The 27,564-nt window shown below is 45.5% G+C and overlaps 4 protein-coding genes across 6 annotated transcripts in view; 3 read left to right on the forward strand and 1 right to left on the reverse strand.

Moving 5' to 3' along the window:
* The window catches only part of LOC310661070 (uncharacterized protein), a gene marked incomplete at its 5' end in the record, with an annotated part of 128,101 nt that overhangs the window by 69,139 nt on the left and 31,398 nt on the right, over positions 1 to 27,564 (forward strand). The window lies entirely within an intron of this gene.
* LOC310660797 (uncharacterized protein encoded by LINC00614) overlaps positions 1 to 27,564 on the forward strand; it is an 84,515-nt gene that overhangs the window by 39,271 nt on the left and 17,680 nt on the right. The gene's annotated exons all lie outside the window — the stretch shown is intronic.
* Positions 1 to 27,564, reverse strand: part of LOC310660848 (patched domain-containing protein 3-like) — an 81,431-nt gene that overhangs the window by 26,023 nt on the left and 27,844 nt on the right. The window lies entirely within an intron of this gene.
* On the forward strand, positions 694 to 23,005 carry LOC310660796 (phenolphthiocerol synthesis polyketide synthase type I Pks15/1-like). Of its 2 annotated transcripts, XM_083405978.1 has the most exons (7): positions 694 to 1,194; positions 4,502 to 4,575; positions 11,811 to 11,964; positions 13,948 to 14,108; positions 15,644 to 15,847; positions 16,868 to 17,049; positions 17,296 to 23,005. In XM_083405978.1, the coding sequence occupies exons 2-7, from the start codon at positions 4,521 to 4,523 to the stop codon at positions 22,837 to 22,839; spliced, it is 6,300 nt and encodes a 2,099-aa protein (XP_083262104.1). In that variant the 5' UTR covers positions 694 to 1,194; positions 4,502 to 4,520; the 3' UTR covers positions 22,840 to 23,005. The 2 variants fall into 2 exon arrangements, with proteins under 2 accessions (XP_083262104.1, XP_083262103.1); XM_083405977.1 differs by lacking the exon at positions 694 to 1,194 and having other exon boundaries at positions 3,957 to 4,575.

Genomic DNA, 27,564 nt, shown 5'->3' on the forward strand with positions numbered 1-27,564 from the left:
CCAGCTGCCTACGTGTACGTTACGGCCTGGGGTGTTCCCTCGTCGGGTTTGGGTTCTGGCTCGTGTTCCGAGAATGCTGGCTGCAATGGGGCCATTTGGTCTGGTGCAACCGGCTCACTCAGTCATGGCTCTGTTTCCAGTGTCCTTTAGGCCTTGTGGGTCCTCTCTGTATTTACTGATTCTGCCTCCCCTGCTGGCCCCTCCTTCTCTACAGGCCCCACTGCCCCACTGTTCCCTTTGTACTCCTTTGACCTGTCCTCCTCCTGGTTTTCTCCTGGGAATCGTTGCCGTAGCTGGTCGCAGTGGCGGCACCAGCATTGCCCCCCCATCCGTTAACACCTTGTACGACACGGGGCCAGTGACCAGATGGCTGCGGACGTAGAAGTGGACGGTACCAGTGCGACTTCCAGCCATTTGGTGTAGGAGTCCACCACTATGAAGAATGTTTTCTCCTGAAAGGGGCCAGCAAAGTCCACGTGCAGGCATGACCATGGTGCTCAGACGGACTCCCAGGACTGGACTGGGGCCCTTGGGGGATCTGGGCGGGATTCTTGGCAGGCCTGGCAGTGTTTGACCCAGGCCTCTATCTCTCTGTCAATCCCTGGCCACCACACATAACTCCTGGCAAGGGCCTTCAATCTCAATACCCCTGGGTGTGTTTTGTGTAGGGCTGTGAGGACCCCTTTGCTGCATTCTGGATCCTATTGTTTTAGGACCAATCAGGCTGCTGCATTCTGAATCCTATTGTTCTAGGACGACTCAGACTGCTGCATTTTGGATCCTATTCAACTCAGTACATAACACTATTGTTGGACTTTATGACAATAAAAGCATATTAACAGTAATATTATATGATATGTTATTGCCATCAGGAACTGCTTTGCATTTTTTTGATATGACGATTAGATTACAGTTTTATTATATATGATGTTACATTATTTTACAGCCAGTTACGTATGTGTTATGGTATTTTGTAATGGAAAGGTTTCCATGAAAAAAAGATGGGCTAGCCAACTCGAAACCTTTATAAATGAAAGATGCAAGGAAGTCTCATCAGTTCTAGCACTTGTAGAACCTTAGTATATGAGGACTTGCCCCCACTACGGTTATAGCTTCTTAGCGAACTTCAATGTATACACTGCACAGATTTAGCCAGCAAACTTCAAAAAGCTGTGTACATTAAAACAACTGGAGGTGAGTATGAATAGCCTACTGTTGTATGTATTGATGACTTTGATTGTTGTACATGTTTATTTTACATAAGAATATTGTCTGTTCCTTCATTTTTTTTGCATTTTTATTTTAATGTTTGCAGTTTACAAGTATCTGGGACCCAAATAGTTTATTTGCTGTGGGCATGCTGAGTAGAATTTTGAAATCTTTTATATTCTAATAGCAACACAGCCTCCTCTATTCTGTCCTTTCCATACCTCATACCTTGCAGAAGGCCTGGCTGTGCTGGATGTGGCATGCAATTTGCACCAAATGTTGTTTGAGTTCTTTTTTTACAAAATGTGGCCATAGAGGTTGCAATAGAAGAGGCTATCTGCTGTTTTACTGCTACAAAAACAGTAATAATTCCACTTAGCCTTATATACACTAGTGGCCAAAATTGTGGAAACCTTTTGAAAAAAAGTGTATTTCCGAGGTTTGAGGGCTCATAATGTAATGAATGATATGTTTTGAATGGACCGGAAATGGTTGAAGACCACCACCACAAAATAGATGCTGTTTGATGAACTGTGTTGATCTAAAAGCTAATGGTATGTGCATGTTCTGGCCAAGTGAACAGTACACGCAAAGAAGCGTAAAGACTGGCTATACTACACTAGTTACAAACAATGAGTGTTGTAACATGCCAAAAACATGCCAAGGACGAAGGACTGCCAAGAACATGCCAAAGAAAGGGAGAAATGCCAAGATTCAGATAAACACCAAGAAGACTACTGTATTTTTCGCTCTATAGGACTTACCCGACCATAAGATGTATCTAGTTTTAGTGGGGGAGAACAAGAAAAAAAAAATTCTCTCCCTCTCTGTGCAGCGCCCCTTCAGTGAAGCAGCAGGAGAAACAGAGCCCCTTCCATTTCTCCTCCCGCTTTGCTGAAAGGGGCGCTGCGCAGAGAGGGAAAGCTGTGCAGCGCCTCTCCAGTGAAGCAAAGCCAGGAGAGCAAAAGGAGAGCAAAAGGGATTGGTGTGCACCAATCCCTCTTCCTCTCCTGGCTTCAGTGAAAGCAACGTGAAGCCTCTGTAGCATAGCAGGAGCTCCCGGAGGCTTCGGGCGGCTATCCCTGAAGCAAGGAGAGCAAGAGGGGTTGGTGCACAATGACCCCCCTTGCTCTCCTGGCTTCAGTGAAAGCAACGTGAAGCCTCCGGGAGCTCCCGCTGCGCTCCGGAGGCTTTGCGTTGCTTTCACTGAAGCCATGGAGCATGCATTCACTCCATAAGATGCACACACATTTCCCCTTATTTTTAGGAGGGGAAAAGTGCGTCTTATAGAGTGAAAAATATGGTATATAAGATGAGACTTTTCAGATGGGTCTGTGTGTCAGATGCAGATGGGATTCCGCTGTCTGGTCACCCATAGCTTTTACTGAACTGAGTGCATATTCCTTGTCTTGTTATATGTTATGTTTGTTAACTAATTAAGCAGTATTATATAGAAATTCCAATATATATTGGTTGTCTGAGGTTACTTGCATTTTCCTAGGGTGCACTGGGTCTCATCTATGTTAAATACCTAAACAGATAAAAGAAATCGGCTCCACCTCTTAGTGGGGATGCGTTGTGGGCGAGCCACCAAGCCTTCCCCCTCAGTGTGGGGGCAGGACCGTGACCCGCCTTACGCTGGGGAGGCCTGGCCATGCCGGTTAGCCAGGCGGCCAATCAGGCTGCTTGGGGGGCCACTTTAAACAACAGTGCGGCGCTGAATCGCCCCTTTTCAGCCTCATGCTGCAGATCTCTCGCCTTCCCACCCTTTGTTAAGGTTGCGTCCTTGGCCTTGCTATGGACTTCAGTTGGTCACCGTTGGGGGGCCTGGTAGGAATTATTTCACTTGGCAAATTGGCACTGGCCACTTGGTTTTCGCCTACCTCGTAGCAATCGTCACAACTTTTAGGTGGTTAGGCATTGGAATAGCAATGTGGGGGGGGGGGAGGGGAGCGGAGGGGCAGCCATCACCTGCATCTCCGTGCTCTAGGGTATTCAGTTAAAGGAATCTGGGGGTGTGGATCTTGTCCGAAGCCCGGGGAGGGGCTAGGGCCATGCTACGACCCCAGTGGGAACCCAGGGGGTGCTCAAGTTGATCCACATCGGTGGGGCTCCCCCTACTGGTGGTTTACCCTTACCAGACTTCCTGCAAGGTGGGCAGGATATAGTCTGTTGATGCCAATGCCTAAGCCACTACCGCTCACATTCTGTAACCAATAAAGTTGTGGCCTAAATTTTGCCCATTAACATTAACCTAAAATTCTGTGTCCTTGTATCTTTATTCTTATGGGGGTGGCTTGGGGCTTTGACACACAAACAATTTGGTCATAATGATAACACCACTTTGTTTTGGAGTAATACCATAAAATTATATATAAATGGAAAGATAATTTAATGAAGAATGCAATGCAACAAAGTTTATTCAACTATTTGTATTCTATCAAAAGTTATAGCCAAATAACTAGAAAAAGGAAGCACAACTTGCTTAGGTTGATATGCAGTAGCTTTCCTTCATTTGAATGTAGCCAAGGAGAATGAGTGTTTAGAGAGCCAATCAGGTGTCATCTTGTTTTGGTATTACTGCGGGGGTGGGGGGGGGGAGAGCGGTGTTATGAGCCATGAAACCTTGGAAATACACTTTTCCCAAAAGGTTTCCACAATTTTGGCCACTAGTGTAGATGCCTTAATATTTTACATTAGGAAGATGGGAAAGCATCTTTGGACAGGTCAGATTGTCTGTACATCTAGGCCAGTATTTTTTAACTAGCTGGCAGCCGGCACTCCGCAGTCTTTCCCATCACCATCTGATGGTTTCGGCTTGAGATGCTGATGCCTGAACCAGGGACTCTTTGCATGGAAGGCATATGTGCTATTACCACTGAGTTACAGCCTCTCCTTTGTGCTCTCTTATGGGGGGGGGGGATGCACTACGAAATAATTAAGGAGCCCCTACTCCCAGCTGTTATTTAAAAAGGGGGGATGGGACAGATGAAGATGTATTTAACATCATGTCTACTTTGGTCCCCAGTGGTATTGGCTCCATCTAAATGTGCACTTTCTGGCTGGTGCTTGCTATTAATTGAGCCAATAATGATTGGTCATTGCCATTATGTTCCCTTAGGATTATCCCCAAATGACCACACAGAAATCATAGAATCATATCATTGTAAAGTTGGAAGGGACCCAAGGGTCATCTAGTCCAACCCCCTGCAATGCAGCGCTCACCCTGTTGGGGAAACATATTTTAATTTTAAATGTGGATTCATTGAACTAATTATTTTATACTTTTCAGAATAAAAGTAAAAAAACCGATGGAAACTGAGGATGAAATTGCCATTGTGGGGATCGGATGCAATTTTCCTGGAGGTGAGCATTGCTCCTTTAAATTACATATTAACTTTAAGTCAGTGTGTAGTGGGTGCTACCAGAGATCTTTATATTAGAACTAACAGGGAATATGATTATACTTCTAGTGCAATGATACAGCAGCATTCGTATAGCAGCCTTTTAATGATCATAATCGGTATCGGCTCACGTGGTAAGGCTGAATCATGGATGCACACTTCTGATATACAGTTCTATGATAAAATAATATAGAATCATAATATCATAGAACTGGAAGGGGCCAAGCGGGTCATCTGGTTTAACCCCCTGCAACGCAGGAATCATTTTGCCAAACATGGGGCTCAAAGCCATGACCCTAAGATTAAGAGTCTCATGCTCTACTGGCTGAGCTATCGTGTTGAGTTATTTACTCATAATTTTTAAATTGTATTTGTCAGGGGTTCAGGAGCAGAGTCACTGGAGAGGGAAGAAACAGAGAGCGAGGGGGAGGAGTCGGAAGGAAATGTCAGCGGCGACAGTAGTCCAAGATCTCTGAGTCTCTCCAGTGACTCGGAGGATTCACAGAAAGGGGCCCCCATGGTCAGGGCAAGGGGAGTGCCCAGGGGGACACCTCGGGAAGAAGGGGACTCAGAGAGTAGCAGCTGGAAATCCGGACCAGCGTCCCCCCCAGAGTGCAGTAGGGGGGAGGAGTCCAAGGCATCGGGATCAGGGAGCGCGCAGGCAGAGGGAGAACGTGAGGCAGGAGTGGCCACACCCTCGTCAGGGAGCGAGGAAACGGTCATCCGGAAAGTAAAACGCGCGCGCGCGCCAAGTTCAAATGTACAGGAGGGCGGCAAGGTGGGCAGCCCGGGTAAGGAGCCAGGTCCTAAAGCCCGCCGAAGAGAGGGGGAGGAGTCAGAGGGGTCTAGCTCCGCATCGGAAGAGTCCAGGAGGAATGAGACCCCGGGGGGTAGTAAGACCCAGAGGAAGAGAGAGAGAAGGAAGAGGTGGAGTAAGATTAGAGTCTTGAACTGGTGCACGGGGGGTGGAGATCCAGACAGAGCTTCGCCGGTCTAGAGTCCAGACGTAGGGCTGGGACGCTGAGACTTGTAAATGGAGACTATTCTTCAATAAAGACTTTGATACTGTACTATCGGCTAGCGTTGGTCCTTGGTGAGCTGGGACCCGGAGCCAGCCCTGACAGTAAGCTCTGTCTCCAATTTTAAAGTTTTGGCACCAAGAACCTCGCCACGTGAGTCGGCGCAGCGAGGACAGAGGAGGGGTGCTTACAGAGCTCACAAAACTCAGGCAAGATGACGACGGAAGAGAAGATAAAAGCCCTGCAAGAAGCGGTGACACAACTCAGCACTGAGGTAATTGCATCCAGGAAGAGAGAGGAGGAGATGGTTACCTCCTGCCGGGATCTCCAGGCCAGGTTGGACGTGCTTTCCAAAGAGGGGCAAACGGGAGCCAAGGCAGAAGGCATAGGTTTGGGGAGAAGGGGAGGAAGCCTTGTATCGCATTTCGACGGGAGTTTGCAGCAGTACCCCAACTTCAGAGCAGACCTGCTGTTTGCGCTGGATTTACTTGACAAAGACTTTAGAGATGAGAGAGAGAGAGTGGGGTTTATCTTGTCCCATTTGCATGGGGAAGCCAAAACGTGGCTGCGGAATCTATGGAGGGACAATGATCCAGCGCTCCAAGATGCGAAGGCTTTTATTAAAGCAATGGACTCATGCTTTTTATCAAAGGTAGACGTCGATATTGCCAGGAGGGACATACATGGACTTAAACAAGGCAAAGCCAGCGTGCGGCAGTACCATACTCGATTTTTCGGACTGGTTCATGCCCTGGGGTGGGAAAAAGATTCTGCGCCAGTCAGAGACCTCTTTTGGGAGGGGTTGAATGCAGATGTAAAAGCGGAGATTGGAAGAGGGGAGAGACCAAGGAGCACCCAGCAGGTAGTCCAGAGGGCTCTGGAGATCGGGGTGCATCTGGAAGAACGTCCTTGCAACAGGGAGGAAGGGCGTTGGGGAAGGGCACCAGCCAGAGCACCTCCCTTCTTTCCCAGAGAAGCAGCGCGTGCGCACTCCACACCCTCGCAGGGAGGGGGAGAAGAGCCGATGGAGATAGGAGGTGCCAGGGCTCAGTCAGCTAACAGAGCCCTAACACCGGGAGCAGCCAAAACGAAGCCTCCTAGAGGGAACAGGAAGTGCTACATCTGCGACAGTGCTCAACACATGGCGAAAGAGTGTCCCCAGAGGCTCCACAAGCACACTGCAGCCTCCGCAACAGTCGCTGAAGCAGCTCAATTGAAAACGCAGCAACAGTTAAACGACAGAGTCTGGCTGGAGGAAGAGGCACTGGGGGCCAGTCAGACAAGTCAATGAAACAATCCCCAGCACTTTTGCAACCCACAGACCCCCTCCCACCCAAACCAGTGGTGCAGCTTACAGCGTCTCTCCAACTGCCCAATGGACGCACTCTGGAGGTGCCGATCACCATTGACTCCGGCAGCAACGCTGACTTTATGGGACTGGAATTCATTCAGCAGCACAATATACCACTGCTACCAGCCACGCTGCCCCTGAACGTTGTCACGGTGGATGGCAGAGACTTGTTAGGGGGGCAGGTGGTGCAACAAACGCAACCAATGGTGATGAGGATTGGAAATCACCGAGAAGTCATCAGCTTTAATGTCACACACCTGTCGGACACGCCGGTAGTCCTCGGCATGAGTTGGCTGCACAGGCACAGCCCAGCATTGGCGTGGTACCAACGCCAACTGACCTTCGGCTCCTCCTATTGCGCCGAACATTGCATCCTTCCTAGCCCGGAAGAAGGAGGGGACGACCCGCAGCTACAATTAGGCACGCTGCAAGCAGTGCCTCGCAAGTATGCAGCGTTTTTGGAGGTTTTCTGCGAGAAGGAAGCGGACAAGCTGCCCCCCCACAGGTCATATGACTGCAAGATTGACCTCCTGCCAGGAGCGACGCTGCCAGCCGGGAAACTGTATTCCATGTCTGAGGATGAGCTGCAGGAGCTCAAGGAGTTCATAGACCTCAACTTGAAGCGCGGTTTCATCCGGGAGTCGAAGGCAGCGGGGGGCAGTCCTGTATTCTTTGTGAAGAAGAGGGACACGCCCCAAAAAAGACTTGTGGTAGACTTCAGAATTTTAAATTCCAGAACCAAGCCCGCGGCCTTTCCCATGCCCAAGATAGATGACCTGCTGGCGACGGCGAGGAAAGGACGCGTTTTTACAAAGTTGGATCTGCGAGGGGCGTACAACCTGATTCGCATACGGGAAGGAGACGAGTGGAAGACTGCCATGTTCACGCCCCTGGGCACATATGAATACAGAGTTATGCCCTTCGGTTTACAAAATGGCGCCCACTGTTTTCAAGCTTTCATGCATCACGTCCTGGCGGGTCTCCTCTACAAGACATGCGTCTGCTTCTTGGACGACATCCTGATATTCTCAGAATCGGAGGAGGCCCACGAAGGTGACGTCAAGGCAGTTCTGCAGAGACTGCAGGAGCATCGGCTGTATGCCAAGCTGGAGAAGTGCCAGTTCGACAGGACGGAGGTGGATTTCCTAGGCTACAAGCTGTCGGACAAGGGGCTTGCCATGGACAGCGCCAAGGTTCGCGCAGTGTTGGACTGGAAGAGCCCGCGCAATCGGAAGGAGGTCCAGCGGTTTGTGGGGTTCGCCAACTTTTACCGCAAGTTCATCAAGGGGTTCGCGATGCAGACGGCGGCCATTACTGACACGCTCAGCTCTAAGAAGAAGAAGTTCATCTGGACGGAGCAAGCGGAGCAGTCCTTTCAGAACCTTAAGCGTCTCTTCTCGTCCGAAGGGCAGCTACTGCATGTGAATCCCAGCAAACCGATGAGGGTTGAAACAGACGCCTCAGACAGAGCCGTGGGCGCCGTACTGTTGCAGGAGGACCCGCATGGGAACTGGAGACCGTGTGCCTTCTACTCTAGGAAGCTCAGCAAGTCGGAGCAAAACTACACCATCTGGGACAGGGAGTTGCTGGCCATTCATGCAGCATTCAAGGCATGGCGACACTTCCTCGTCGGGGCCAAGCACACTGTGCAGGTCCGCACGGATCATAAGAACCTGGAGTACTGGCGCACGGCAAGATTCCTAAACCAGCGGCACATCAGATGGGCGGAATTTTTCGCGGATTTCGACTTCAGGATAGAATACATCCCAGGCGACAACAACATCATGGCGGATGCACTGTCCAGGAAGCCGCAATACCTCGAAGAGGCGGCACCAGCAGCGGCCAAGCACATTTTCGCTCCGAAAGCGTGGGCGTGCGCTGCAGCAACCGTGGACTTGGAGGCGGTCCGTCGAGCACTGCAGAGGGACCCCTTTGCACAAGCCAAGATGGAGGAGGTGCACAAGGGCACGGTGAAGGACGACGAGTTCCAAGTACGAGACGGATTGCTCATCCGCAGAGGGGCCCTCTACGTACCGGGAGACGACCTCCGGGCGAAAGTACTGCAGCAGTTACACGACGCACCCACCGCCGGGCACTTTGGCAAGGAGAAGACGGCAGAACTCGTTGCCAGAGATTTTTGGTGGCCCAAGATGCGGGGGGAAGTCGCGGAGTACGTCTCGAGGTGCGACACCTGCCTAAGGGCCAAGTCAGTCCACAAACCTCCGGCGGGACTGCTCGAACCGCTGCAGACTCCGAGCGAACCGTGGGAGAGGGTGGCCCTGGACTTTGTCACGGATTTACCCAGCTCAAGGGGTAAAACGGCAGTGCTAGTGGTGGTGGACATGTTCACTAAAATGGCCCACTTCATTCCGTGCGCGAAGGTCGCCACGGCAGAACAGACCGCCAAACTGTTCATAGACCACGTCTTCAGAGTGCATGGACTGCCACGGTCTATCTTGTCCGACAGGGGGCGCCAGTTCATTTCGAGCTTCTGGCAGAAGCTGATGGGTTTCCTGAACGTCAAGATCAACCTAGCGTCGGCGAGACACCCGCAGACCAATGGACAAGCGGAACGCGTCAACGCCGTCATGCAGCAGTACCTGAGATGCTACGCAAATCAACAGCCGACGACATGGGTGGACTACCTGCCGCTCGCTGAGTTCGCTTACAACAACACGAAGCACGTGTCCACAGGGGTGACGCCGTTCTTCGCCAACAACGGGAGGCATCCCAGAACCTTCCCGGGATTAGAGAGACTGGGGGAGGGGGAGCCACAGGCAGCGGAAGTCTTGGCGGCGGAATTGCAGGAAGTCCACGAGCAGCTTAGGAGGCAGTTAGAGCTGGCAAAGCACGCATACAAACTGCAGGCTGACAAGCACAGGAGGGTTGGTGAAGACATACAGGTGGGAGACTGGGTGTGGTTAGCGGCCCACGCAGTGCCGACCAGATCCTTAGCTAAGAAGAAACTCGGACATAAGCAGCTAGGACCTTACCTAGTTGAGGCACAGATCAATCCGGTGGCCTTCCGGTTGACACTTCCGGAGGGATCCAGAATGCACCCAGTATTCCATAGGTCGGTGCTCACGCCCTACAAAGCACCTCACCGATTTCAGGCGCAGGGCACGGCACCAGACCGGTATGAGGAGATCCCCCCAAGGAGGGAGTCGCCAAGAAGGGAACCCATCAACCAGGTCACAGAGATTTTGGACTCGAGATGGGGGGAAGAGGGAGTAGAATATTTTCTCGCAAGGGAAGGTACCCCGGCCAGCGCCAACAGTTGGGTGCCGGACTATGCCCTGGACGAGCCTCTCCTCAAAGAGGAGTTTCATGCCTTGTTCCCACACAGGCCCATGCCAGCCGAGTATTTCGACGACTGGCTTTTCACACCCACGCTTTCTACCAGCACGTTCCAGGGATTTACCTCGGACGAAGAACCACCATTAGACACACGTTCACCGGAGGGCTCGCCCTCGGGGTTTGCCTCAGACCGCTCGTTTTGGTGGGACAATCGAGGAGAGGAGAGGTGGCTGAGGGGCCCTTGGCAGGCAACGGACCCAGAGGGGAACGAGGGTGAGAGGGACATGGACGTGATGGGGGAGGACGTTGGGTTCGAGCATGGCGGCACGGAGATGGAAGCAGAGGAGACCGAGGTCGGCGAAGACATGGAGGACGAGCCGGATTTCTCTAACTGGATGCACGCCACGGGGGACGAACTGTATCCACCATTCACCCCCACAACGACGGAGCACCCAGCACCCCCGCCGGAGGAAGGGGAGGGGGGAAGGGGGGGCTTCGAGGGGGGGATGGATGTCAGGGGTTCAGGAGCAGAGTCACTGGAGAGGGAAGAAACAGAGAGCGAGGGGGAGGAGTCGGAAGGAAATGTCAGCGGCGACAGTAGTCCAAGATCTCTGAGTCTCTCCAGTGACTCGGAGGATTCACAGAAAGGGGCCCCCATGGTCAGGGCAAGGGGAGTGCCCAGGGGGACACCTCGGGAAGAAGGGGACTCAGAGAGTAGCAGCTGGAAATCCGGACCAGCGTCCCCCCCAGAGTGCAGTAGGGGGGAGGAGTCCAAGGCATCGGGATCAGGGAGCGCGCAGGCAGAGGGAGAACGTGAGGCAGGAGTGGCCACACCCTCGTCAGGGAGCGAGGAAACGGTCATCCGGAAAGTAAAACGCGCGCGCGCGCCAAGTTCAAATGTACAGGAGGGCGGCAAGGTGGGCAGCCCGGGTAAGGAGCCAGGTCCTAAAGCCCGCCGAAGAGAGGGGGAGGAGTCAGAGGGGTCTAGCTCCGCATCGGAAGAGTCCAGGAGGAATGAGACCCCGGGGGGTAGTAAGACCCAGAGGAAGAGAGAGAGAAGGAAGAGGTGGAGTAAGATTAGAGTCTTGAACTGGTGCACGGGGGGTGGAGATCCAGACAGAGCTTCGCCGGTCTAGAGTCCAGACGTAGGGCTGGGACGCTGAGACTTGTAAATGGAGACTATTCTTCAATAAAGACTTTGATACTGTACTATCGGCTAGCGTTGGTCCTTGGTGAGCTGGGACCCGGAGCCAGCCCTGACAGTATTATACAATGGAACTTTGGTTTTTGAGCATCTCGGAAGCCAAACGATTTGGAAGCCGGATGCCAAAAACCCGGAAGTGAATACTTCCATTTTCGAATGCACCTCAGAAGTCGAACGCCTCTTCCAGAACGGATTACGTTTGACAACTGAGGTTCCATTGTAGTTTCTGTCAAACAAATCACACCAAAATAATTTAAGTTTCTATTTTAATAGATAAACTATTGGGAAGTAAATTCCAGCTATCTAAAATAATATATTTTCAACAGGTGAAGGAATTGATAATTTCTGGCGAGTTCTAGTAGAAGGCAGAAACTGTGTTGTAGAAATACCTCTGGAAAGATTTGAAACCAAAAGCTGGTATGATCCAGACAGTCACAAACCAGGAAAGACGAGCACAAGACATGCCGCTTTTACCGAAGAGTAAGTGTTAACGCTTAATCAGACGATGGTGGAAAATAAACTGTGAATCAGCTCCAAGGAAGCAGAACACTAAACTGTTTTTAATATTTTTTATTGTAAAGTAATTTGCCTAAACGTACACATTTGGTATATGTTAAGGAAAATAGATAATACATTTCAAAGACATTTTTCTCTGTGTGATACCAATCATTTTTTCATAGGAAGCAAAAATGGTTTTGGTGCTACAGGTTTGAAGTAGTTTTGTTTTAGCTTAATATGTTTGTCCTGTGGATGGTACAATTCCTGATGAGTTCAATGGGCTTTGCTTCCAGGTTAACTGAGTATAGGATTGCAGCCTGAACTACATAACTATTTAAGTCAGTTTATTTGGAAATAGAATTTACTGCAAATTGTTTCTTAATCTTAATTACACAGTGTGTAAATTATTTTCAGAATCTGTGGCTACAGCATGTGGGTGCGTGAGATGGTGGACATTGGCTTAAAAGTAGCTTTGAAAAAGAATTGGATCATAGAAATTTGTCCATCAATGACTATTACTCAGGATGACTAAATGGAACAGCTATGGGTTTTTTGTTGTGTTTTTAATCCACAAATTTAAACTGTTTCAGTTTGTATTTTAATGGATGTGCAATTGTTTCTTGAACATCTTAACCAGAATGTTTTTTATATAGCCTGTTTACTCATGGAGGATTTTATTGTATTTCCCTTACTCATATGGCAAATCCCATTTTATCTCATTTTTTGACAAAAAAACCGTCCATTTGAACTGGGCTATCAACTTGTTTTGCTGCATCTACTTGTTTTATATATAAAACAACGTCCATAAGTTATCATCCAATTTTGAGAATAACTGCATATAAGCAGTGAACACTTGAATACTGTTTGTGAGGTAGCAGAAGAGGACTTTTGCCTTCCTACCCTGCTCACGAGCTTTTCAGAAACAGCTGTCTGCCCAATATTGCAAATAGGATGCTGGACTAGATAGGCCTTGATCCTAATGGCTGCTTAATCAGTCATAGGGTGGGCGGCTTGGAAGCCAGCCACAGCAAGCTCCTATCCCTGGGGAGCAACACCTGAGCAAGGTGGTCGGCCATTGGAGAATTCCCAGGCCAGCTGCCAGCGATATGTGGGCTTTCCCACCATCTGTTTATTTGAATTTCATTTTATTCAGTGTTTTGATAACAGCTGAAACTAGTGTGGAATCCGAAAAATTCAGGCATGTGAAATGTTATGACTTGGATCCAAAATCTAGAAGAAAGCCTTTTCCCTTTGTGGAACGCCTGGTTCTGATTCAACAGAAGAGAGTAGTCTTAACTCTAAATAAGTCGTTTCATTTGCAAGAGCTCTTTCACAAGACTTTCCACTACAGCTTTTCAAAACCTTTGAGTGTCCTTCTGTACAGTGGTACCTCGGGTTACATACGCTTCGGGTTACATGCGCTTCAGGTTACAGACTCCGCTAACTCAGAAATAGTACCGCAGGTTAAAAAATTGCTTGGCAATGGCATGCCAACAGCGGGAGGTCCCATTCGCTAAAGTAGTGCTTCAGGATAAGAACAGTTTCAGGTTAAGAACAGACATCTGGAACGAATTAAGTACGTAACCAGAGGTACCACTGTATTCTAAAGCTTGTATCTTTATTTACCATGTGTTTAATATAGCCTTTTGCTAGTATAAAGGTTCAGAACAGCACCCCTACATTTTCTCCCTCTACTCATGGTACTTTGGATCCAATTCTACAAATATTTATGTCCAGTATCCTAAGCCACTATTCAGTAGTGGCTCTAAATATTCTTCTATTTTCATTCTACCTTCCTCAAGAACAAGTGACCAAATTATTAAAGCCTTTTATTTTAAAAAGATTAATGGAAATAATTTTCTAGAAGTCAAAATATTTGATTGTCTTATTAATGAATGTGCCATGAGTTGGTTGCATATTATTTTCTCCTACTTACAATGTTATTATCTGACTTCTGTTTTGTAGGTTTAATGCATTTGACAACAGGCTTTTTGGAATTAATGATGTGGAAGCTGAGCGTATGGATCCCCAGCAGAAATTACTCCTGGAATGCACATATAGAGCACTGGAAGATGCAGGAGTCCCTAGAGAAAACATAAGTGGTTCAAAAACAGGGGTTTTTGTTGGTGAGATGATAATTTGAAGCTTAAAACAGTAGCACTAATTTAGGCGCATAGACTGGAGCATATAGGGCTGGTCTACATAATTTTCTTAGGTTGCAATCCTATACACACTTAAAAAGGTGAAGGTAAATGACCCATGACAGTTAAGTCCAGTCGCGAACGACTCTGGAGTTGCAGCGCTGATGTCCGCAGACAGTTTTTCTGGGTCATGTGGCCAGCATGACTAAGCCGCTTCTGGTGAAACCAGAGCAGTGCACGGAAATGCCGTTTACGTTCCCGCCGGAGTGGTACCTATTTATCTACTTACACTTTGACGTGCTTTCGAACTGCTAGGTTGGCAGCAGCTGGAACTGAGCAATGGGAGCTCACCCCGTCACGGGGATTCGAACCCCCAACCCTAGGCTCAGTGGTTTAGACCACAGCACCACCCACGGCCACGTACTTACTTGGGAGTAAATCCTATTAGCTTAGATCCTACTCAGTTATGAATAGAATTTTCCTATTGTGGTGGTGTGTTAATGAAGTCTTATGAACACTTAAGGTTCATTTGCAGATCACTTAAAAATCCCCAAAAAGTGATTGGTAAGGGTGAAGTAGCACCCAAATATACATCAGAACATTTGAAAAATGGGTTCAACATACCAATATTTATTGAACAAATGAACTTTAATTGATGTCAACAGGTAACGCATGCTAATGTAATTCAGTCCACTGTTAAAGACAATTTAGTGTATCTACTGCTGACTACACAATATTTTTGAAGAAAATGCGAAGTTGTCTAGACAGTAAATATAACTGTGCTTAAGAGCATTACAAGCTAAAGAAAGTTTAAACTGATGTAACTCAAGAAACAAACATGTATCTATTGGTTACATGAACAACGCTGTTGATGGTGATTAATCAGTTACATGATTTGCAGTTTAAAAAAATAAAGTCTAGTGTATTAAGAGAGCTGTTGGACTTTATGATCATTAAAAGAATTTCTGTGACTACCAGCTGCTTTGAATAGAACATGTAAATACGGATTTTATAGTAAATAAAACACATAAATAATACTATGCTATAAAGCAACATTTATGCAGTATTTCCAATATTCAGTTCAAATTTGAGGAATAATATGGTTTTCATATTATTAGTGATATATGTAAAGCATTCTTGTAAAACATGATCATTTGTACAGCAACGCTGTAAAATGTGAACTGCATTAAAATGTGAACTGCATTCACATTTTATATACTGGAGACCTGTGGAGAGATTAGCAGAGAGCTAGGAAATGCAATTTATGGTGGATTTATTTTTTTTAACCCTGGTCTCACAACTCAAAGTCTATCCACTTATCTGATCCACTCACAAACCTGAATAGCTGCATAGCATTCCCTTACGAAGATGACTCAATGAAAAGCCTAATCTTGTTGTGTAGATTGAAGCATGTGGTGTGTGGCAGATCTAGAGCAATAAATGCAATCAAGTTGTTCAGAATGAATACTGTACTCTCAATGTACTATGCTGGTAACACAGTACATCTTTGGTATTCACAGGTATGATGAATCAAGACTACAGGCTAATGAGTGGCAGAAACCTCACTGAAGCAAGCCACTATGATGGCACTGGGACAGCAATGAGCATAGCTGCTAACCGGATCTCATATACATTTAATCTGACTGGGCCATCGGTTGCCATCGACACGGCTTGCTCCTCATTTGCTTATGCTTTGCACTTTGCTTTGCATGCAATTAAACAAGGTAATGAGATCTAATAGTTTTCCATTCGTTCATATTCTTCCTTTCCTCTAAGGACCTAAAAGTGGCAAACAAGTCCCCACTCCATGTGATATTGCCTCTTATATTTTATTCCCTATTTAGCAGCATCAGTTGCAAGGCACAGTAAAATATTGGAATATGTTTCTGGAAAGGTGTGAAGTTTGTATGTTGTGAAAGCCCCCCCCCAACCCCCCCCCAGCCTTCTGAAGGCCACAGGCACTCACAAATAAGACTGACATATTTCGAAGTATAATTCTGGGATTTATCTTGGTCTTCCTTACACTATGCTTATTGCAGACCAGTTATGTCATATCATACAGGGTGCATTTTGTAATTTAAGTATGTTGCCTCACAGACCATAAACTCCAGTAGGCAAGCACTGAATGGAAGTGAGAGAAAAAAGAGCTTATAGGAATGATGTGGCTAACCGTAAGTTAGGAAAATAATTTTATATTAATTTAGTGACAAGTTGTAGACATTTGCTTTACTCACACTAGAACATTTTAAAGAGAACAACAGATTTCCCCTCACAAACAATGAGAGACTTACTGTTGCGTGTTGAGACCCCGAAACCACCCCCTCATTGATGAATAAGACACAAGGGCACAGGTATTAGGTTAAATGTTATTGGGCAAATTTAGGCCACAACTTTATTGGTTACAGAATGTGAGCGGTATTGGCTTAGGCATTGGATTGACCCGACTATAGATGGCTCCTGCCCGTCACGCTGGGAGTCCGGTAAGGGTCAACCACGGATAGGGGGAGCCCCGTCCATGCAAACCAACTCAAGCTAACCCAGGGTTCCTGACAGGATCGTGCCATGGCCCTAGCCCTGCCCCAGGCTTCGGACAAGATCCACACCCCTGGATTCCTTTAACAGAATGCCCTGAAGCTTGGAGGGGCAGGCAAATGTGTGTGTTTGTATACCGATGTAATCTTTTCAGAAGACTAAATACTGAGCCTTATGCTGAACAGAAATGTATTCATTATTTTACCCTACAGGAGACTGCGAAGCTGCTCTTTGTGGAGGAGTGAGCTGCATAATGGATCCGCAGGTCTTCGTAGCTCTTAGTAAAGCAAAGATGCTATCCCCTGAAGGAGTCAGCAAACCCTTTTCTATAAAGGCCGATGGCTATGGAAGGGGAGAAGGTTGTGGAGTTCTTTTGCTGAAATCGTTAAAGAAGGTATGAGTATAGACAAGGGATTCACAAACTCCTGACTCTTAATTCATTAAACCTAGCAATTATGCCTAATTCTATTTATAAAATAGTCATAGCTGGTAGAATGCTCACCATGTCTCATAATCTTTGTTATAAGAGAGAGAGCATATCACAAAATGTTAACTGAGTTATATTGCACTGGCTGTGTTTGCCATCCCTATGTTTCACAACTTTAAGAATCTTTACCTCTTTTCATCTTCTTTAAAATAGGCGCAGGAAGACTTCAGCAAAATATGGGGTGTCATCAACGTGAGTGCAGTCAACCAGAATGGAAGATCCGTCACACCAATCACCAGACCATCTCAAGAGGAACAGGAGAAGTTGCTGCTCAGCATCTACCCAGATCGTGTTGATCCATCTGTTGTGCAATATATTGAAGCACATGGCACAGGGACACCTGCAGGAGATCCTGTTGAGGCAGAGAGCTTAGGTAATGTCATTGGCCAAAAGAGGTCTCCTAATCTGCCCCCTCTCAAGATTGGCTCCGTTAAAGGGAACATTGGGCACACAGAGTCAGCTGCTGGGGCAGCAAGCTTAATCAAAGTTCTTCTCATGATGCACCATGGGAAGATAGTCCCATCCTTGCACTTTTCAGAGAGCACCAGCAGCATAAATACAGGGAAACTGAATCTCTCCATCCCAACCACAGTGGAGAAGTGGGATGAGTCTGCTGAATATGGCAGAGTTGCTGGAATCAACTGTTTTGGATTTGGGGGCACCAATGCCCATGTGGTTGTCAGACAGTTTAAACAAACCCAGGTTATTTCTCCAGTCCAAAGGCCTGTCGAATTATTTGTCATTTCGGCAGCTTCAGGAAATTCTCTCAAACGGGCGATAGAAGACACAGCTAGGTACCTTAATACAAGTGACTCAGTGACACTCCCAAATCTGGCCTACACATCTGCTTGTAGAAGAAGCCATATAAACTACAAGTACAGAAAAGCATTTGTGGCATCTTCACTACAGAAACTAGAGCAACAGCTTTCCCCTGCAGTTGAACTGGAAACAGCTCCGCTGAAGAAACCGCCACAATTAATTTTTGTATTCTCTGGTAACGGTCTGGATCTGAAAGGGATACCTGAGATATTGCTAAGGTCTGAGCCAGTGTTTAGAGACAAATGCAAAGAAATAGAAAGGCTGTTTCAAGAACACCTTCCCACAGGAATCCTAAAATCAAAAGAAAATGAATACAAAGATTTGTCCAGGCCTGAAGTTGCCCAGCCCTTACTCTTTACACTGCAGGTAGCCTTGGTTACACTCCTGCAACACTGGGGCGTTAAGCCAATTGCTGCTGTTGGCCATTCAGTTGGCGAAGTAGCTGCTGCCCATTGTGCTGGCTTGATTTCTCTGGAAGATGCTGTCAAAGTCATCTACCACAGGAGCAGGCTGCAGGCTAAAGTCACTGGAGGCAGAATGCTGGTAGTTGGCAACATTCCCGTTGCAGAGGTGTCAGCAGCCCTTGGAGCATATTCAGGGAAAGTGTGTGTTGCAGCGTTTAACAGTCCTTTGTCTTGCACCTTATCAGGAGATGAAGCGTCTATCCACGCCATTCAGAAAGATCTGGCTGAGCACTTCAGTAAAAGAAACATATTTCTTTATGTTTTAAATGTGCCAGCTGCATATCATAGCCAAATGATGGATCCAGTACTGACTGAGATAGCAGAAAATCTATCAGAATTAAAGAAAGGGAAGCCAGAGATTGACCTAATCTCGACAGCAACAGGGAAGGCCGTTTCAGATGGTGATTTTGTTACAGGCACCTACTGGGCCAGACAGGTTCGGGATCCTGTTTTTTTTGCAGAGGCTATAACAACTGCAGCAAAAAGCAGAGATGATCCTGTATTTGTGGAAATTGGTCCCCAGCGTGCACTGAAAAGGTATATAATTGAAGCATTAGGGACACAAGCTAAAGTTTTTCCTTCCTTGCACCTTGACAAAGAATATATGACACTTCTCACACTTGTTAAAGGCCTTTTTGAATTGGGAGTCAATCCAGATTGGGAGCACATCTATGCAGGATATCAGGGTGTACCTGCAGCCTACCCCAGGTATCAATTTGATCATAAGACACTGATGTCATTTTTAAACAGGCTCCAGCAGCTAACTCAAACCAAGCTGAACACAAACCACCTGTCAATTCATAATGTCAGCAACGGCAGTTCAGAATTCAAGTATTCCATATCTCAGACAGTGACTCCCTATTTGTACGAGCACAAGCTCAATGGTGTTGCTCTGGTTCCTGGTGCCTTTTTTGTTGAACTTGCTTTGTCAACTGTGATGGCTAGCTCGGGAAGAAAGGAGCCCTTAAGTTTGTATCAGATGAGCATGAAGTTTGAATCGCCTTGTGTTTTAAGTGAAAATTCTCATGATTTGAAGCTAAAAGTGGTATCACAAAAGGAAACAAAAGATTTCAAAATACTGTCCTCATCTGGTGCGGTATATGCATCTGGACAGATCACATGGAACCAAGAAACCTTTCTTGAAGAAAATAACATTTCATATAGACATGTTTTTCAGCGTTGTAAATCAATTGTCAGAAAGGATGAAATATACGAAGCATTATCTCGTTTTGGATTTCAGTATGGTTCAGTATTCAAGCAGCTAAGTGATGTGTTTTATTGTGAAGAACTGAAGGAAGCCATAACCACCATTAAGGTGAACAAGCAAACCAGGGAAGAACTGCACAAGTATTTTATTCATCCAGTGATATTAGACTGCTTTCTGCAAATGACTGGTGTGATGACCACAAAAACCAGGAACAACTGTACAGGGTTTCCTTCCAACATAGGCAGCCTTGTAATTGTCCGACCTTTGGAAGAGGAAATGATGATATATCTGAAAACAAGTAAGTCTACTGATAACTATTTAGAAGTTTGTGGATGCTTCACAGATAAACAAGGCTCTGTTTTGGTTGAGATGAAACGTGCTGGGATCACTCTTCTGAAGAGAACGTCCAATAGTGATGATCCTTTCCTTTGTGAAAATCAGTGGAAAGAGGTAACCCCTTCCCGGATTATCCAAACCCCAGGAGATGCACCCAGAGCTGCAGTGTTTGCTGACAAAATTGGAGTTTCTCAACAGCTCAAAAAATATTTACATAAAGATTCTAGGTTTTTGATGTATGAAGACTGGGAGCGATTACTGGTGTCAGGAAGCGCAAATTCAGCTGCTCAGGACAAAATTAGGCTAGAGGTACAGGACTACAGTGATGTTTTGTTTATGTGGGGAATTCAAAGATCAAATGGAGAAAATCCTGAGAGTGTTGTTGCAAGCTTATCCAAATGTTGTGAAGCTTTCCGGCAACTTGTCGTTGCATTGAGAGAGAAGAAGAGTCAGGGTTCCATCAAGATAATTACATATAGAGCAACAGGCAGGACTGTAGACCACATTAACCCTGGTTTGGCCTTGTATGGGATGGTAAGATCCTGCATTCTTGAAGTTCCTGAAATCACATTTCAGATTATTGATATCGGTTCAACAAGTACAATGGACATAGCAGTTTTAGCAGATGTTTTAGTAGAAAATGAAGCAGATAAATATCCTGAAGTCTGGATTAATCAGGGGAGAATTTACGCTTCTGAAATTAGATGTACACAGGTTAATGGCAGGTCCTATAATGATCCTTCTCAGCCTCTTCAAGAATCTGAGCTGTCAACTTTTTACACTTCTGAGCCTCATGAAGTAAGAAATCTATTTGCTGAGCCAGCTGACCACATTGAGAGTTCTCTTGATAATCACAATGTTGAAGTGCAAGTTGAGAAAATAAGTATCCATTCTGAAGACTATTATCCTGTTAGTGTTTCCAGCTGTAACTTTGGAAACACATTATACTGGAATTCACAGACCATTGATAAATACAGGTTCTTGGCACTGGACTACAGTGGGACGGTGGTTGCAACAGGCAGTGATGTAAAAAAGATCAAAGTGGGAGATCATATTGTTTCATGCTACCCAGTGGCTGCATCTTCAAGAATCAGGATTCCAGAAGCAGTGTGTTTCAAAACCCAGAAATTTCCATGTTTTCAAACTGTACCCTGTGTCTCCTTCTTCAGAATAGGATGGGAAATTTTGCACCAGATGTTACCAAAGATGAAACAGAATAGATTTTTAGGCATTATTTCTGATGAACCACAGTCGGTTTTGTGTAAAGTGCTTGCTTTGTCAGCTCAGGAACAGGGCTGGAAGACCATCTGTACAGCACTTGACAGCAGCCTGGAAAAAAGAGTAGCTCAATGCAACACCCTTGTCTTTCTGCCCTTCCTAGAAAGATTACCCATAGATGTCGTAGCCCGTCTTTCACATCTTCAGGATGTTGTGGTAATCGATGGCAACCACCATTCTGAACACTTACGATCTCTAATTGGAAGCGGTCATGAAAACTTTCAAATTCATATTCTCAGTCTTGCAACCATTTTTCAGAAATCATCGCTGAAACATTCCCACAAGCCTTTCAGTGACTGGTTGAAATCAATGCAACGCAGGCAATTCAAGGACTTGCCTTGTTCCGTTTTTCAGCCGACAGAAAACAGTGAGAGCATAGACCCGATAACATCCTACTTTACCTGTAAGGCTGTCTCATTTGCTGTGCTGAAAAGCAATGGGCAGAACAGGTGTATTTCTGACATACCAGTGCATGAAGCAAAGCGGAAGATGTTTAAGCAGAATGCTGTTTACATAGTCATAGGAGGACTCACTGGGCTTGGCTATGAAACTGTTAGATTTATTGCTCAAAATGGAGGAGGATGCATCGCAATCCTTTCAAGGAGGAAGCCCAGCATTGAAAAGCAGAAGGAAATAAGTGATTTGCAGATTCAGAACAAGTGGAGCAAGGTCATCAGTCTGCAGTGCAATGTGATTTTTTGGCCTGAAGTTGAGAAAGCAATCAGTTCAATCAGCAAAATCTTTCCAAAGTGTCCAATCAAAGGTGTTTTCCACAGTGCTGTGGTTTTGCATGATGGGCACATTGAAAATATGACCCTCTCTAGCTTTGATAAAGTTTTGAGCCCAAAGGTTGCTGGTGCCATCAATCTGCACCACGCCACTCAGGGACAGGCTCTTGATTATTTTGTATGTTATTCATCTGTTGCTTCCTTAATTGGAAATCCATTGCAAGCAAACTATGCTGCCGCCAATTCCTTCCTGGACCTTTTCTGCCAATTCAGAAGAAACTGTGGACTGTCAGGACAATCCATCAACTGGGGTGCCTTGAATCTGGGACTACTGGAAGGTCAAAATCAACTTCAAAAATTGCTGGAATCAAAGGGTATATCAATTCTGCAAGTGGATGAGATCTATGAGAATCTTAAAACAAGCTTAACTCTGAACCACCCTCAGCAAGGTGTCGTGAAGCTGAACTTCAAAACAATGCTCAACAATTACTATCGTCAAATTCCAGCAATCAGAAGTCGCCTGCATACAGTTATGATAGAACATTTTGGCAGTCAGGCTGAGCTTGTTGAACAAGCCATGTCCAAGGATTTTGCTGCACTAAAAACTGAAGACTATATCATATCATTGGTGAGTCAGCTCACTAGTACAGATCCAAGTGACATTGCAATGAATACACCCCTCTTGTCCCTTGGCATAGATTCCATGTTGGCCATGACTCTGCGCAATCTCATTTATCAAGAACAAAAAGTTGATATACCACTTGTGAAAATTCTTGATCCTCATAGCACAGTGCTTAGTTTAGCACTGCTTGTAGAAGAATGTTCTAAGGAACCCGGGGAACCTACTGTATGTAGTCGAGTATAAGCTGACCCGAATATAAGCCGAGGCACCTAATTTTAGCACAAAAAACTGGGAAAACTTATTGACTTGAGTATAAGCTGGTTCACCACACCACAAACCTGGTGGCGGCGGCAGCAGCGGAGGAAGAAAGGGCTGCTTTCGTGCTTCTCGTTCCTCCTCCACCGCCAACAGCAGCAAAGGTGGAAGAGGAGGAAGGAGCAGCCCAAAAGGGCTGCTTTCCTCCTGCTTGAGCCTCCCTATAAAACGAAAAGAAGATCTTAGTATGGAAAAACTAATACTGAACCATCTTCAATAAAAGCATCCTGGGCCGCTTGTCCTTCTGCCACTGCCTTTGCCGCTCACAATAGCAGGCATAGGAGCCGCGGTTGGGAGAGGCACAGCACAGCTCCTGTGCCTGCCCTTGCGAGACATGGACGGCAGCGGCGGCGGGACTAGCGGTGAGAAAGGGCTCCTTTCGGGCTGCTCGTCCCTCCGCCACTACCGCCTCACTCGAGTATAAACCGAGGGGGGCTTTTCCAGCATAAAAATATGTGCTGAAAAAGTCGGCTTATACTCGAGTATATACGGTAAGTGATTCCTGAGGGGAAAATGAACTGTGAAGTAGAAACCTGAAATATATTTTCCTAACTTCAGTGTTGATTTTATTTGCATCATTAAAAAAAAATCTAATTTTTCTATTAATAGTGACCCTCAACAAGAACCATAATTTGGATTAACTAAATAGATGTAATTATAGTCTTAGTTAGTGCCAACTGCTATTTCACCACAGACACCGGTAATCATTTATATCTGCTGACGGTTAAGCTTTTCCTGTGAGGACTTATCCATACTTACCTTGTGCTCCACTCTTTCCAGACACAGGTTTGTGCTTTAAAGCTCTGTCTCCAAGCATGTGTGGTTTTTGCCCTGGAGCTTTCCCTGCAAAAATCCACTCTTTAGCTCTCAGTCGGTGCAAATGTCAATTCAGGCTTTCAGTGGGTTGAAGTTTGCTCTGATCGAGTGCTAAAATGCAGGTTTTCATGGGGAAAGCTCCACAGCAAAAAAATAAAGGGGTGCTGGGACATGGAGCTTTAAAGTACTGTATGGAAAGAGCAGAGGAAAGGTTGATAAGCCCAGAGGCTCCCGAAAGAGCTTACTCTGAACCATTTTGGGGCATTCTTGGTTTGCCCTTCCTAATGTTTTGGCATGCTTAAGACAAGTAAAGTGGTTTACGGGGATCACTTGCCCTTTATGAAAGGGTGCAGAGGCTGAGCTTGAGTTTGAACATTAAACACAGGATTTTAAAATGAATGTAAAATGTGTTTCAGGTTTGTTTTTTAATCTACAAGTCATTTGCTACACTACAGTATGTTTTGTATGTTTATCTTCTCCCTTTTGAAAACTGATCAAGGAAATTCAAACAACCCTTACAATACAGAGCATTTTTCACTGTGATCTCACAGTTTCCAAGGGAGATACGGCATAGTGCTTTGCTTCTGCCTCTCCTGGGTCTTTTAAAAAGTGAGCTGAGCAGAGGCTGTATTTGGAGTTCAGTCCTCACTGCCATTGGCTGCCTTCATTCCCAGGTCTGTATGCAATATAATTAACATTACGCTTTCTATAGATTTTGCAGACTTTGGAGGTTAGTTAAGTATCATATTAGTTAACTTTGCATATCATGTTTAAAATTGTGAAGTACATATCCCCCCCCCCCAGATTTTTAATGTGGAAGATGTTTTTACCTTCATTACTACTTTGTACTTGCATATTTTATAATTTTATGCTATATAGCGAAGTCTTTTTGCTTTTTGCTTTGCATCAAAAATAACCATTATTACTCTTTGTGTTCAAATAAATTATTGTTTTTAATCAGTTAATAAAGGTGTACTTGTTTTTAATCAGTTAATAAAGGTGTACTTTTATGTGATTAAATGGAATGTTTATTCTTAATGTAGCCTTATGAGGCTTTGCCCTCGGGTGGGAAAAATATTGCGCCCGGGAAAGGGAAGTGGGAGTCAACAGACACTCAAGGAATAGTTTTGGAGGTAAAGCTTTATTTCTACCATCCATGAACTGGTAGAAGGAGCAAGTGTGATAACTCACAAAAAACATGCATGGGTTCACAGTCATGTGCACAGAGTATATATCCCCTTCCAGTTCCCTCCCCCTTTCTCCTCCTTCTTGAAGAGTCCTGCCTATGAGTTCCTCTGAGCATGAACAGAAAGCTGTCTTGGGACTATTGTGGACTCTTGGCACCCTTCCCAGGAAAGGGGAATGAGAGCCAAGGGGTCGAGGAGCCCTGGTGGTTCATCATGTCCAAGATGTTGCAGCCGAATGAGATAAGATTCAGTTCTCAGGCCTGAGTATTCTTGGCATTGACAGAGTCTATTCATTAGCCTTTAAAAGTAACATTTTGCCTATGCACAGCATCTTGTGATAAACAGAGAAAAACTTTAGCTGTGGATTTTTAGGAGAGAGAAAGGGAATTTTGGACAGTTTTGAGGCCTGCCTGGGGTGATTTCACAGACAGGATTTGGGTATCCTGTCCCCTCATTAATACAAAAGGGGGGGGGGGTGTAATTTCAGATTTTTGTTGAAGGGGGACAAGACTCTCAGCATGTTTTAAAGATTCTTTGTAGGTATATTTAATATTACTTTAGTAATAATTCTTGCATTACAAAATATATTTCATTTTTTTCCAGCTGATACATATAGATTCTTATACATGTGAGTGTACAAGGAAGAAATTTATGTTTAGTGCCGAACAGGGATGGGAAACCTGCAGCTCTTCAGCTATTGCTGGACTCCAAGTCTTATCTGTTCCAGCCAGCAGGGTCAATGGTCAGGGCTGATGGGAGTTGAAGCTCAGCAATGCCAGGGTGGGAACCAGCTCCCATCCTTGCTGTAGGACTTGGGAGCTGACCATGGCCCTAGTGGGGATTCCTTCTGCATCTCAGTCAGGGTACTCATTCCTGAGGGTAGCTCATACACTGAAGCCTCTTAACAGTGAATATGTCTGTTCATTACAGTGGATTTGATAATGGTCTCAAGTTTGTAACATGCCATGAGTCCTCCTTTATAATGGAGAAAGGCAGCCCAGAAATGGAAGAAGTCACATTGTGTTATTGATACTGCAAATGTGGGTGGAATAAGGCCTACTTACTGAGGACAGAGTGCAGCAGGGCTTATTCTAAACTACACCCCCCCCCACTGCAATTGTAATTTCCCCTCCTCAAACTTTTAGTAAGCAAAAGAAAGGGAAAGGAAGGGGTGGAGAAATGAAAATTATCAGCAAAATAAAGGAAGAAATAGACTGCAAGGCTGAGGAAATCATTGGTGGCAAGGAAAAAATAGGTACATAAAAGAAGAATTCACTGGATGCAAAGATACAGGTTTGGGGCAATTTCTCTTTGGTTCACTCATGTGCACAACAGCACAAAAAAATATTTCAAATTCTTCCTCTTTTTCTTCTTCTACACAGCACTAAATGTGTCTAGCTTCATGTTACAATAAATCATGCATAGGTTACAGCACACAGATGACTTGATCATGGCCAGATCAATGTTTTCTAAGGTATGTTCTGGTAGATGTCTAATTAAGGCCCAGCCCACCAGTCATTTCTAGTAAAATGGCTTGAAAACATGTAAACGATATGAATATACAGATAGACTGTTCTGATATGACCATAGCTGTCAACTTTTAGATTTGAAAATAAGGGATCAGCAACCTCGAAAATAAGGGATCAGCAGCCTCACCTGTCCCACAAAATGTGTCTAGCTGCATGTTAGAATAAATCATGGGCTTGATCATGGCCAGATCAATGTTTTCTAATACATGTTCCTGTAGATGTCTAATTAAGGCCCAGCCAACCAGTCATTTCTAGTAAAGTGGCTTGAAAACATGTAAACAATATGAATATACAGATAGACTGTTCTGATATGACTGACATTTTTTGTTCCACTGAGCATCATAGGAGAGGTATGTTAGTGAACATTGGCCTTATTAGTTAACTTTTATGTGCACAGAAATTCACCCCTAAATGCCAGACACTGAATAAAAACAACAGAGGATGTGCAGTGCCTATGGACTCTCTTCTTGACATTACCAGAGTGATCTGTGCAGCTGCATAATTTTTGTGGTAGTATGAAGATTTGTAAGAGTGGAGTGGGGGATACAAGTTGATTGTCTTCTTTTTTTGCTATAAGCCCTAATCTCACCACATATTGCTTTAATTAATTTCTTAATTTTCTGACACCCTGAGTAAAGAATTACTTTTAATTGTCAGTACGCCTGCTCCCTCGGCCAGTAAAGAAGATGAGCACCGCAACCCCAGAATCGTCCGCAACTGGACCTAATGGTCAGGGGTCCCTTTACCCTTTACTATTTGTAAACTGATAGGTTTATGGTACTTATGCAACCAAAAAGCCCCACGTTCTCAGAAAAGTACTTTTATACAAAGCTAGTAAATGCATATTAATAATGGTGAATACAACAACAGACACAACGAAAAGGGGGAGGGTGTGCATTGTGGCAGAGAAATATGACAAAAATTCTGCTGATGTGGCCAACAGAAAATACCTGAAACTTAGATTTCTGACAACAAGAGGAGACTGAAATGAAAACTATAGGTTTCTTTGTGCTGTTCCAAGAGATTGAAGCTATGTACACAATAGTGGCTTAGAATCACAGAATTATAGAGCTGAAAGGGCTCTTAGAGTCATCTAGTCCAACCCCCTGCAATGCAGGAAT

Source organism: Podarcis tiliguerta, assembly GCF_965153285.1.
Source record: "Podarcis tiliguerta genome assembly, chromosome: 12".
NCBI classification, from domain to species: Eukaryota; Metazoa; Chordata; class Lepidosauria; order Squamata; family Lacertidae; genus Podarcis; species Podarcis tiliguerta.